The 14342-nt window shown below is 42.8% G+C and overlaps 1 protein-coding gene across 2 annotated transcripts in view; it reads left to right on the forward strand.

Moving 5' to 3' along the window:
• Positions 1-13943, forward strand: part of nek11 (NIMA-related kinase 11) — a 72603-nt gene extending 58660 nt beyond the window's left edge. For both annotated transcript variants that reach the window (XM_061224806.1, XM_061230437.1), the window contains one exon: positions 12760-13943. In XM_061224806.1, the coding sequence (XP_061080790.1) occupies positions 12760-12961 (202 nt within the window). In that variant the 3' untranslated portion in view covers positions 12962-13943. The remainder of the gene's footprint in view (positions 1-12759) is intronic.
• Positions 13944-14342: the final 399 nt, after the last annotated feature.

Below are 14342 nucleotides of genomic sequence, written 5' to 3' on the forward strand. Positions count from 1 at the left end.
CTTGTCTAAAGCGCTTTTTCAGTGCATGTGGATGGGCTCCACAGTCTGGTGAAGAATTGGGCCAGAGCCGACTGCAGCCAGCAGCCCTGCAGGGTGATGCAGAGTTGGCTCAAGCATGGCCCAGGGATGCAAGGGTTCCAGTCGTTCACAATAGCCGCGTCGCATCATGCGCCAGCAACCCCTGCTGGCTGTGCATTAAGCATCTTCCTCTAGCTCATGTCTGTGCAAGCCTTAACTGCAGAGTGGTAAAAGGAGAAGGAGTACATAGTACATATTCGGTGGATGGCACAGACTTGTCAACACTCTCCCAAATCTGTAGCAGAATTTTCTTCAATTAGTGCTTGATGAATAGGATTGGGCAAACAGAGAATATAAGGGAATAACAGCATTAAAAACAAAAGTCTGAGAACACTAGTGAAAATGCTTGAAAACATTTTTATTACTAATTATATTTTCAGCATAAACATTTAAGTGAAAATTGAATCTTTGAAAAAATTACATTCATTTCAGGATGTCTTAGTATTTGCTTTGTCATCTTGTGCTGTTACTGCTTGACTTTTTTCTTGCGAAGCTTTCATCCTATAACTGTCTGTTTATTTCAATTTACATGAAGCCCCCCCCCCCACCCACCATATTTTCAATGTGGTCTCAGACATTTGGACCCCACTGTGTGTAGAGGAAAGAGGGCCTCTTCTCTCTATCCTTAAAGATGAGAATGGTGGTGCTTCATGAATTTGCAAGTAAAAATGGTCAGCCAAGTCAACACACAACAACAAAACTCAAGGATGTCCCAGGGTGTGCTAATCAACTACGTACACCACAGTCTTTATTTTGGTTTTCCATCTGTGTTGTGTACTTTTTCTGAGGTTTTTGGTAACAGAATCCAGGCTGATTACAGAGCCACTGTGACTGGGCCAGGAGGTGGAGGAGGGTGTAAATAAGCTGGGATGATTGCAAAGCTTTGATTACCTCCTCTAATCAGTCCAGAAACCCTCATGCTAATGGCTCTGATTGTAGCTACAGTCTAATGTGTGTTTTTAGTCCCAGTCTGTTAAAGCCTGCAATTACACTTGCGTGGATTCATTATATTTTTGGAAACTGGAAAATGCCAAATAAAAAAACTTCCATAAATTTCACCTGGATACCATGTGGGCTTATTTAGTTCTAAGCCATATAAAGACTCACCCTGCACACATAGAAGTGCAGCACACAGTTTCTTCTGGTTGCTATTTCAATAGCTACATTTGCTGTAATCGTACAGTATTTTGCTTCAGTTATATAGACATACTCAAATGTACTGTATCGTTTTGTTATTGATAGGTTTTTACATTCATTATTAACCACAAATGATTACCTGCTGCTGCATGGAGAAGGAATCCCAAGGATGGCCCGCTTTGTATTTAACTTCATTCCAAAATAAACTTTCTGCTTGTTTACAATTTTAAGCTTTGAACAGCATGCACAATAATGAATTGGGTATTTTATATTGTCCACAAGACTTTGTTGTAAGCACAGAGAATTAAAATGTCTGAAAAATCAAATAGACTGAGAGCAACAGTTGTTTAACCCTCCTATTATGTTTGGGGTCAATTTGACCCCATTCACTGTTTGACATCTCTTAAAACCAGTTAACTTTTTTTCATCTTGATATTGTATGATTTTCTGGTTTCTATTTTGGTGGGATTAAATAGTAAACATGCAATAAACAATGCTTTGTTTTTAGAAGTCCTGTACCAAGTTTGCATGTGTTGTATGGGCTTATTTTGACCATCTGTAACTGTATAAAATGTCAGAAAATATACAACCATCTTTGTGAATGATTGTAGTGGCACTTTCCCATACAGTTGCTAAATTTACTTCCTGTACCTCAGGCTCTAAAATGAGATGTTTGTCACAGATCTTTCATATTCATCGTATAAAAGGCTAGTCATTTGGGAGACAATAAGAAGGTGACTTTGTTTGCAATAATTTTGCATTTATTTAAACTGTTGGGGTCAATTTGTCCCCAAACATAAAAGCAGTCACATTCTCAACATAATAGGAGGGTTAATATTTATAATTCAGCCTCCTACAGTATATCAGCTCACAGTGTCTTTTCCTCCCTTCAGTTCTGCCTCATTTATTTTTAGTCTAAAACATCCCAACATATCACTCTAAGCTCCATGTTCCCTGAGTCCTTGTGCCTGAGACCCTACCAGTGATTTATTTTATATATTTATTTGTGATTTATGTAAAATGCAATCCATCTGTGGATACCCTCTCATTTTCTAATCCTACTTTGATTCATTGCCCTGTACTGTTATACGTGCTATACTTTATTGCTTGTGAAATTATGGATTACTCTTTCAAGCTGGAGATCAATCTTTATTGTAAAATAATGAACTCACCAGCTTCTGGGGCTCAATGAGCTACGGTATAGAGCACTATTTTTCAGGGGTGTATATGGTGTTTGTTTTGTAGAGTTCAAACTTCCTCTTCACCTTCTGCATTTATTCACCACCTATGTTCATGTAAATACTATATTTAGATGAATTCATATTTATATGAATAATAAAAATGCATTAAATAAATAAATTAACTAAGTGTTGTCATAATGACACTATCCTACAGATTAAAGCAAGCTGAGGAAGAAGTTAGGAAAATCCAAAAGGAAAATATTTTATGTATCCAAAAGAATTGAGAGCAACCAGATAAATGAATGGAGCCTTTAGTTGCACCTCTCTGCTGATTCTCATTGACTGACTGACTTCTACTGTAATTGACCAGCTGAGGACATTGGACATTTGTAGCTTTCACACTCACCCTGTAAGGTGAGAGTTTCCAGACTTTGCTGCTGTAACCTATCCACTTACAGTTATGATGCATTGTGTGTTCATGCTGATGCTCTTATGCATACCACTGTTGTAATGTGTGGTTATTTGTGTTACTGTCACCTTCCTGTCAGCTTTGACCAGTCTGGCCATTCTCCTCTGATGTCTCTCATTAACAAGGCATTTCTGTCTGCAGAACGGCTGCTCACTGGATTTTTTAAAAGTTTCATGCACCATTCTTTGCAAACTCTAGAGACTAGTGTGTGTTACTTTCTGAGATGCTCAACCACCCTGTCTGCCACTAACAATCATTCCACGGTCAATGTCACTTAGATCACATTTTTTCCCCATTCTGATGGTTGATGTGAACATTAACCCAAGCTCCTGACCCGTATCTACATGATTGTATCCATTGCACTACTGCCACACAATTGTCTGATTAGGTAATCGCATGAATAAGTAGGTGTAATAAAGTGCTCGGTGAGTGTATATCACCTCCCAGATGTCACCCACTTTACTGCAGTGCCCACTTTTGTATGCTGAATCAATCAATGCTGTCTGTCTTTACTGTACATGATTCCTTGTAATGTGGTGTTTAACATGAGAGGCAGTCCTTGGTTAATTTATCGTTCAGTCCCTTGAGTTCTCTGCAAGCCGAAAGCAGGACATTTAATAAAAGTCAACAGCTCATGGATATGAAAGAAGCACTGTGCAGACGGGTCCATGGGCCAAAAGAATCCCTCCCTCCCTGTGTTTACCCATCTGCCTGCATTTTAAAATTCACAGAACCATATTACAGTCGCACAGCAGCATAGAAAGAGGAAGAGAGAGACAGAATTTATCTCATGCTAAACTGGGCATAGAGCACATTTTCAATTTAATTCCAGACTGCCTTTCCTCGCCCTTTCCTGTTCCGCTAGGGTGGCAATTAGAGGATTATGCAAACACTTCATCATGACAGTTACAGTTCCTTTCAATGAAACCAACCCTCAGTATGTTCTATGCACATTTACAACATTGTTTCTTTTGACAACCTCAAACTAGTATTACCTTGTAATTATATTGCAGTTACAGTAATTTCACTTCCCTATTGTGCCTTCCAGATCACTCTCATTTGTGTTTTTTAACAATGATTTCCTCCCTCTTTTAATATCAGTTCTCACAACTTAAAGTCACTACAGTGCCACCCAAATCCACAGAAAGATCAGTGTGTGCATTGAAGTGTGTGCACTCTTTTAATTAACTTATTCAGAAGCCCGGTGAATATTTTTCAACCTACAGGTCACAATGGGTAGAGTGGCATACAGTATATCTCACTCTTGGCCTCTTCCTGGCAGGATGAGACCGATTATGGCTATATCCTGCCGTTCATCCTCCATGATACGTTCGTTCAAATCTGAGGCTTGACTACAGGGCCCAGCTTATATACTGTTTCACAATTTTTGAATACCTTTTTGGTTTGTCGGCATGTATTGACAATATGGCTTGTGTGCATCATGTCTGTTGCTTGAGCAGAGACTTCGTACATGTCCTCTGAAATGCACGTAGCCACTTCTCTTACTTCCAGTCTGCCGTCAGTCAGCTGAGCTGCGCAGTCAAGGGACATTGCAAGAGGACTGCACCACCTACACATTGTAGGCATGCCAGGCGAGTTACTTCTGTGTAATTAGGCAAGCCTGCATTGGATTAAAACCTGGCCTCTCTGATTGATACTGTGATCAAGTAGGGTTACTGGCTTTTTCCTCTGGCTTTATGCTTTCTGGATATTATCCATCCATCCATCCATCCATTTTCACCCGCTTATCCGGAGTCGGGTCGCGGTGGCAGTAGGCTAAGCTGGGTATTCCAGGCTTCCCTCTCCCCAGCAACGCATTCCAGCTCCTCCTGGGGGATCCCGAGGCGTTCCCAGGCCAGGAGAGATATATAATCTCTCCAGCGGGTTCTGGGTCTACCTCGGGGTCTCCGCCCAGTTGGACGAGCCCGGAAAACCTCCAAAGAGCCCGGAAAACCTCGAGAGCTTCGCCTTCCGGCTCAGCTCCCTCTTCACCGCAACGGTCCGGTGCAACACCCTCATTACTGCTGATGCTGCACCGATCTGCCTGTCGATCTCATGCTCCCTTCTACCCTCACTCGTGAACAAGACCCCTAGATACTGGAACTCCTTCACTTGGGGCAATGACTCGTTCCCACCCTAGAGTAAGCTTTCCTGGGGAGACTGAGGAGTGTGATACCCCGATAATTGGAGCACACCCTCCGGTCCCCCTTCTTGAAAATGGGGACCACCACCCCAGTCTGCAGGTACTGTCCCCGACCTCCACACGACACTGAAGAGGCGTGTCAGCCAAGACAGCCCAACAATGTCCAGAGCCTTCAGCATCTCAGGGCGATTCTCATCCACACCCGGCGACTTGCCACTGAGGAGCTTTTTGACTACCTCAGCAACTTCCGCCAGGGATATAGGTGCAGATTCCCCCGAATCTTCAGGCTCTGCCTCTTCCACAGAGGACGTGTTGTTCGGGTTCAGGAGCTCCTCAAAGTGCTCTTTCCACCGCCCGACAATATCCCCAGTCCGGGTCAGCAGTTCTCCTCCCCTGCTGAAAACAGCCTGAGACAAGCCCTGCTTTCCCTTTCTGAGTCGTCGGATGTTTGCCAGAACTTCCTCGAGGCCAACCGAAAGTCCTTCTCCGTAGCCTCCCCGAACTCCTCCCATACCCAGGTTTTTGCTTCAGCGACTGTCTGCTGCTTCAGGGGGCCCTCGGGCCAGCCAAACCCGAAAGGCCTCCTTCAGTTTGATGGCCTCCCTCACCAGCGGGTTCTTGGGTTGCCGCCCCAACAGGCACGGATGACCTTCTGGCCACAGCTCCTGCTTGCCGCCTCTTCAATGGAGGCTTTGAACATGGCCCACTCAACATTTGTCAGCTCTTTGAGGACCAATTCAGCGAGTGACAGAGCGTCACACTTGTCAGTGCTTAACATTGCCAGAAGGCGCTCTCTCACTTGGAATTCACCGTCAACATAACGGATGACAACGGAGACATTCTCGTGACCCGTGGGGTCCTTTGTTAGGGAGGGCAAAGTGGAGCTTTAGAATGTAGACCGCTGTGTGTGCACGTGAGCTCGCCAATAGGTTTCTCACAGAAAACGTAATTTGTCCACTTTTTTACTTTACAGTAGAGGTGATCAAACTTACAATAACTAAGTGCTAGTGTGTTCTAAGCCTTTACTGGTCCCTGTACGATGTTAGCATGATGTAGCTAGCATACGCGAATAGCACAAAGCCATAGAATTTGCTTTTTAACGGCACTTGGTCATTCGAACGATATAAATAAAAGCATTCGATTAAGTTCGACGGCACCGGAATTTTCTGTCGTACCGTCCATAAATGGCAAAAGTCCCACCATAGGATTTATTTAAATCTTTAAAAGTTATACATTTTCTGAATCGTCATTAATTCATCTTGTTTCTATCAGTGATTCGGCGTGATCGGACAGTTCTGTAGCTATGTAAATGACGTCAGAAGGATACAGCACTGTTATTTGCTACCTAAACTTTGACGCACGCTCGAGAGCGTTAACATGATTGAAGTCCGACATGTCTATTGTCAAAATCCATTGAAACTATGAAAAAGTAACCAGGGACTTTGGACTTATAAGGCTGGACATACCGAGTACCCAGCAAAAATATTGACCTGGCTCCAGTCACACTTTTGACAGTTCGAACTGCCACCAACTGCCATGTATGAGCGCGTGAAGTAAACCAGCAAAAGCTATTGTTGTGTCACCATTTTCGAGCTCCATATACGTAAAGAATGGAATGGCAGTGAAATCTGCCTGTTTTTCGGTGCCGTCGGGGTCCAGCATTTAACATTGATGGAATGCTGGTAAAATGAGCGCTTAAAAGCCACAAAAACAGTCATTTTGTCACATTAAAATTCAACCTAAGCAGAATTATTGTCCACCACACGTTAATTTAAGGTTAAACTGAGATAATAATCATAATATTCATGTTGATTTCTGGAAATAAATTTTTCGGTTGTCCTCCCTACCTTTGTTCCATCAACCTTGATGGTGTACCATGACTCCCAGACATCCCTGACTATTTCCTCCATTACCATCGTAGCCATCAGTTCAATGACTTCGTTTTGTATGTCATGAGATGTGTATGTAGCATTTCTAGGGATGCTACTGTAAACCCGAGCCAATTCTTTATTCTGTTTCAAGGTATAACCAAAAAGCGACAGGAAAAGCCCACACCCCGTTTCATTCCGGCTGTCTATGGCATCAATTGAACCCCTCAATAGCAATTCATTTAATACAAGGAATGTAATTTCGTCCACAATCCCAGCCACATACACACGGTTTCGTGAGAGCTGTTCAGAATTGACCAGAGTGGAAATTTTGCTGCCTGTTGAAGATCGCAACTCTCTCTCTTTCCACACAGTCACACACAATAGGTGCTCTTTGCTATTAGCATGTCTGCCAAACCCCTTAGCCTTGTCCGTAGCATGTTTCCAATTGGTATAGCCCACAGTTGTGAAAGCTGTGTGCAAGAGGAGTCTCCTGGCATCCCCCCCGTTTATCCCTAGTTTCAATGAGCATAGTGTTGTTAGGTGCTTTAAACACCGCAGACCGAAAAAAAGCCCTGGCCCAGATAACATCAGAGGCCGCACGCTAAAAGTGTGTGCCGAACAGTTAGGCCCCATCTTTCATCACATATTCAGTTTGTCACTCTTCCAACAGAGGGTGTCATCTCTATGGAAGCAGTCTGTAGTGGTGCCTGTTGCCAAGGTCAGTCGCCCCCAAACACTTAATGATTTCAGGCCGGTTGCCCTCACATCCCTTGTTGCAAAATCCTTTGAGAAGTTGATTAAAGCTGAGCCCCTAGTTAAGGTGGAACCCCTCTTGGATCCTTTTCAGTTCACCTATAGGGCCAAGAGGGGGGTGCAGGATGCTACCATCACTCTACTTAATCTTCTCTATAAACATCTGGAGAAGAGTGGGAATCATGCTAGGTTGCTCTTTGTTGATTTCTCCTCAGCATTTAATACCATCCAACCCCACCTGCTAACTGAGAAATTACTGAGTAACTTTTGCTTTGATCCAAGCCTGACTGGTTGGCTACTTGACTTCCTTACGCAGAGAGTTCAGAGGGTGAGGGTGAATAATGTGCTGTCCAATGCCCTAACATCGTCCACCGGCTCACCTCAGGGGTGTGTCCTCTCCCCCTGTTGTACATCCTGTACACCAATGACTGCCTTAGCCAACATGACAACAGGTACATTATAAAATGTGCAGATGACTCTGTTATTGTCAGTCTCTTGAATACTCATGAGAATGAGCATGGCCCTGTCATTAATGACTTTGTGTCCTGGTGTGAAGATGCCTTTTTGCATCTTAACATCGGTAAAACTAAGGACATGTCTATAGACCTTGATTGATGACCGGCTTAAGTTCGACTTGAACACCACTTCTGTGTGTAAGAGAGGACAACAAAGACTCTCTGCTCTCAGGAAACTTGCTGAGTTTCAGGTGGATAAAACATTGATGACACTGTTCTATAAAGCTTCTATTGAGTCTGTCCTGACGTTCTCCATTATCTGCTGGTATGGAAACGTCACTATCAAAGACAAGAATGCACTTTCTAAAATTGTGAATGTGGCCAATAAGATAGTGGGAGTGAAGTTCAATAGTCTTACTGAGTATTTCAACAAGCAGGTGTTTAACAAAGCCATGAATATCTATCAAGATACAAGTCATCCTCTGTTTACCGAATACATGTTGTTGCCATCTGGCTTACGATTTAATACTCCCATTGCTTTAAAACAGAGGTACAAAAATTCCTTTATTCCTCTTTCTATCCAAGCACTGAATGCACACAACAGAAGAAGATAGCCTTGTCCATTTAGTGACCCCCTACCCCCATCCACTACTTCTTTTTATATCTATCTTATATTTATTGAAACTGTATCTTGATTTTAAATGACTCAGTTTTTAATGCACTGCCAATATTTATCACAACTGAACTATTTATTATGCTTCTTGTGCAGAATCTGTCTGTCTGTCTGTATTGTGTTATGCCTATTGTTGTGTGGTATGTGTGTGGTCCTGCTGCAAACAAATTGCCCGTTTTGGACAAAGAATAAACTGAACTGAACTGAACTGAACTGAATCATTGCCTCCAAATTTTCTACAAGGAAAACAAAATGCAGCATCTGCTTCCACTGAATATTGCAACCAATCACTGTCCCTGTACCGAGTGCCTCCAAATGATCGGAAACAGTCATTTTTGTTCAATTGTCTCTTCGGATATTGCTTTAGGGTTGGCTGAGCGGGACTCTCTTGGCCAAGGTCGCCAGGCTGAAGCCTCACATTACCACTGTTAGCAACAGCTCTTAACTCATTAGCAGGGCTCCCAGGAGTGAGTGACAGCGTCGCTCTCCCACAGTTGTTGGTGTGCTTGTGTCAGTTGTTGCTTTGCTTGGTCCAGGGTCCTCTGATGTAGATCCTCTTGAAACTGAAACTCCCTTTGTAATCCATTTTCGGATATCCATTTTAAAACTGTACAGCTAGACTAGTGCTAGGTCATAATGACAGAGTATGAGACTGCGTGAACGTTAACTCAACTACACACAAAATGTAACACCTTTTGGAACTAGCTCCCATCACCCCAACAACCAATGAAATTGATTTGCAAATGTAGGCTATACTGTTACTTTGGATCTAAGTAGTTGTGTTAAATTGAGTTGGGCAATTAATGTTTTGAAATACTTTTTTTTATGTGCAAAATCTTATTTAAAATAAAATAAATTCATCTCCGTGGTGCTGGGCCTGGTTGACTATTTCCTTGTTGATTCCGAGATTATGATTTGGATCACTGTCTTGAAACTAGCCAAGCTTCAACTTCATGGCAGGTGGATACTGGGTTTATGGGCAAATTATCTTTGAACTGGTCGGAGTTGGGGCTTGAGGACCAATCGATACAAAACGATCGAAACAAAACACCATAAAATAAAAGATCCTCCAACATATTTTACCATTGGCATGATGTCATCTTTATCTCCTTCTGATGTCGAGTGCAGCACTCGTGTACCTGGCCAAAAAGTTCAGATTTGGTCTCATCCATCCAGCTCATTAGCAGCTCCTTAACATTTGGAGATACGAGCATATTCCATAGTATGTGTGTTGTGTGAGTAAACTGGGTAATTGCACATTGTGTGAGTGTGTATTATGTATTTGAATAGCATGTTGAGTGGGTATTTTGTGTTTCTTTGCATTCTTATATATTGTTTCTGTATATTCTGTTGGCATGTGAATGTGTGTCATTTCTCATTTCTCATTTCTGCATGAGAGAACTGTATGTCTGCACGTGAGTATGTGCTTTGCTAGGCTCAGTAGGGGTACCTGTCCGGTGTGTACATGACCCTGACCATCTCCTCCGCTCCTGCTCTGTCAGCACGGAGCTGAATGGTGATGGATCACTGCAATGTGTGAAGGCATCCTTTAAAGACAAGCAGCTTGACTGATCACCACTGTTGACGAGATGACATTGATTCTTAATCTGCGAGCTGCCGGTGGCCTGCACCTCCGTGAGAGGGGAGAATTGAATGAGCCTGTCCGTCCTTGCTCCTCCATAATTAACCTGAGGAGATGCATAATTAATGCAACATAAGCAAAAATGGCAGAGATAGACGAGGCGTGTGTGGACTTGTTGAAAGACAAAGTCTATTTTACATACATATGAAATAAGGTATGTGTCGTGTTTATCTGAGTCAGGGATAGTTTTCATTTGAAAAGCTTCGATACTGAATGGTACTTCAGGTCAGGGGGAAAATATATCTGTGTGTACAGACCTGCTATTTAGTTAGCATATGTCATGTCTTTATTGCCACAAAAAGAGACATAAAAGAGACAGTAAAAGAATGGGGGGCTGGGGGGACTTCCTATACTAATACTACTAAAGATCATAGGTCATTGGGGCCTGAGAGATAAAGATACAACTCAGTATTGTTCATGGAAATTGAGTTCTCCAGTGAACTAGCCAGTGCATATTTACTTTGTAAGAAATAGGGATTCATTTTTCATTCCTAAGTGTCCCAAATCTTTCACACAGTGCAATTTTGGGCTATATAATGATTCATAGTGCCAAAAAGTACAATTTCCGATCGAGGGTCAGTTTCTGTGGGATCATCCAGGCTGTAGTCATTAATCATTTCTCAGCCTTACAGTAATGCCTCCTCATCCCTGGTAATCCCACCAGCTGCAGTACAGTATGTCATGATGTATACGACCATTCTCCAAGATTCAAAAAAAGATAATGTCTCTGAAAACAATGAGTATTGAGTCCTGAAATACACAAGAAAAATGTTGACATATGTACAAAACATTGTATACATTGATGATTGCAGGTACTTGGCACATTGTCGATGTGCTCGGCAACATTTTACTCTAACTGAAGGCTCAGAATTGAATTGATGGAGTGATTGACGAGCGTTCCAGTGTGCGCTCTTGATTGAGTCCCTGATGTACGACCCGCGGTCACCTGCTACCATCCTCTGATGATGATGATCAATCACCATGTTCGACCGCCAATCTACAGTACCTACTCAAATTAATGTGTAGACTCACAAATGCAAGTGATCCATCACAAAGCCACCATCTTTAATGAGTTAGAACATGATAGGACTCCCATCACATGTCAGGTACGCCAGGTCTGTATTACATGGCAAGCCCACTCAGGGATCAGGCCCCAGTCTCAATGATTCCCAGCAAGTGCCCAAAGGTGCATCCTCTTGGCCAATACTAGGGGGACTGGATATTATAATGTGGTTTGTGGAGGTGATGGTTACTAGGGGGACTAGATTTTATAATGTGATTTGTGGAGTTGATGGTTACTAGGGGAACTGGATTTTATAATGTGATTTGTGGAGTTGATGGTTACGAGGGGGACTGGATTTTATAATGTGGTTTGTGGAGGTGATGGTTACTAGGGGGACTGGATTTTATAATGTGGTTTGTGGAGGTGATGGTTGAGTGCCATCTCTGAGGTTGTGGGGCATAGAGAGGCCTTTGTAATGGGGCGGCCTGTAGCGTAGTGGTTAAGGTAAATGATTGGCACAGGCAAGGTTGGTGGTTCTAATCCACCTAATCCCGGGATAGCCACAATAAGATCCGCACAGCCGTTGGGCCCTTGAGCAAGGCCCTTAACCCTGCATTGCTCCAGGGGAGGGTTGTCTCCTGCTTAGTCTAATCAACTGTATGTCACTCTGGATAAGAGCGCCTGCCAAATGCCAAATAATGTAATGTAATGTAATGTAAAGCCCAGCCATGGGATTGCATATATGCTGTTCTCTCATTGACACCGGTCAGACAGGGCTTTTTCTGCCTGGCTTAATTGTTGCCACAGAATGCCAAAGCAATACATGGAATCTGACCTTCCTGGAACATGCCAAGAGTATTTCAAAAGCCGTGCCCACATTGTGAGTGCTGACTTTTAGGGAAGCATGTACCATGCTGCTTCACAATGTTCCTTCCTGAGAGAACCCAATACCAGAGGGCTTAGCCAGAGAAGACTTGCATGCCAATGCCTTGTTCCTTTGCTATTTTTTGTTTAATGGTACCCTGCTGTACGCATCCTGGCCCCTGCTTCAGCCCTGGCCCTTACTGACTGCCTATCCAGTTCAGCCCACAGATCCTGGCTCTGCACATACAGAATATGAGCATAGAGAGTGAAAATAGAGACTTCTGCAGAGCTTTGGACTGAACTTACAGTGTATTCCTCATATGAAGTTTTAATACATGTTGCTATGCATTCTATGGGTATTTCCTGACAGATGTGCTTTTCCTGACAGGCATGGTTTTCTTGCTGAGACAGCCACATCTGGGCTGAATGAACCCTGAGCAGGACACAGGGTTAGTGCTGGAAGCTAACTACGCCTCCCTGTCTGATTTAGGTCAATAATGGACAGGCTGGGCGGAGAGGTGTTCTGGAAAGTGTATGAGTACCTGAAGCAGGCGAGAGAGCAGCAGGAGAGCGAGGCTGACATCAAAGAGTTCCTGACCAGGCTGGTGGAGAAGCCCAGTGACTGCTTTGAGGTGGACCAGCTGCTGTACTATGAAGAACAGCTTCAGAAGAGTCGAGAGGGTCAGGAGTGACAAGCTCAGACACACACACACACACACACATACACACACACACACACACACACACACACAGACACAGACACACACATACACACACACAAACACACACACACATGCAGCTTCAGAAGAGTCGAGAGGGTCAGGAGTGACAAGCTCAAACACACACACACACACACACACATGCACATATCAGCATGCAGGCATGCACGCATTTACACATACAGCACGTATGCAGGGCACGCATCATTTAGTTCCGATCACACATTGAAAACATTCAAAGATAACACATTTATAAAGAGCTCTCAATGTTTATAAATGTTCACATATCTACAAAATATGTTCTGTTAACAAACAGGACGGAAAAGAAACCGACCTTGTGCTGGAATGCAGCCAGTGAACGTCATACTGTGAACCCCCCTCATCCCTGTGCAATGCGTGCAGTGGAATTCCCATTCCTGAAGCTTACAAAGCGCATTTTGTATGGAAATGTCTTCTCATGGCAAGCGCGGATCACAGTTCTCGGCTTGTATATTCAGCATAATCAGCTTTTCTGTTGTTTACAAAGGCTAATTCAGATTACTTTGTAGATGTACGCTCTGATCAAGGGCACAGCTAGCAAAATATTAACGTGTAATAATATTATGAATAATCCTGAAGGATGATTAATGCTTTGTGGCATCTGCATCAGGACCAGAGGTCATTTTGTATTATCTGTAATGCATTGCAATCATGTAGCAGGGGTGTGGAAGAGATGATTAAATAAAAAACCAGGGTCTATTTTAATTGCACATAATTACATATTTGTGTCATTTCCATTCTATATGCAGGATATGAATGTGATATTTTCCTACCAACAAGCTTTTGTGTTATTAACATTCATAATCAAAAGTGCCTGTTTTTATATCATTTATTCAGAGACAAAGAGAGAATGCTGAATGACAATAAAAGCTGTGACACGGGTTCTTATATGATGAAAGTTTTATTGCTTCCGGTATTGTTCACACTCATTTATAGAAGCAGTGGTACATGTATACTGCAATGAATTGGTAATGTATATTGACTATCATAATGCAATGCAGTTATATTAACAGTTAGAAATGCAAATAAATTAATAAAAAAACTGATACTATCCCTGCTCTATGGATGTGGAATGAAATGATATGCATATGTAATGTATTACATTGCACCAGTAAAGTGTAAATGCCAACAAAACGCGGTTCAGTCGTGTGTTGGGGCATCGTGCAAGCTGCCTGGCATAGCTACAACATGGCATGGAGACAACAAGGCTCTGGAGCTGTTATCCTGGAATCTACTCTTCCACCAGGATGAAGGTGGTGACAGTCCCAGAATGCTCTATGGGATTAAAGTCTGTTGATTGGGCCGTGGCAGATGG

Source organism: Conger conger, chromosome 1 (genome assembly GCF_963514075.1).
Source record: "Conger conger chromosome 1, fConCon1.1, whole genome shotgun sequence".
Taxonomy (NCBI): Eukaryota; Metazoa; Chordata; class Actinopteri; order Anguilliformes; family Congridae; genus Conger; species Conger conger.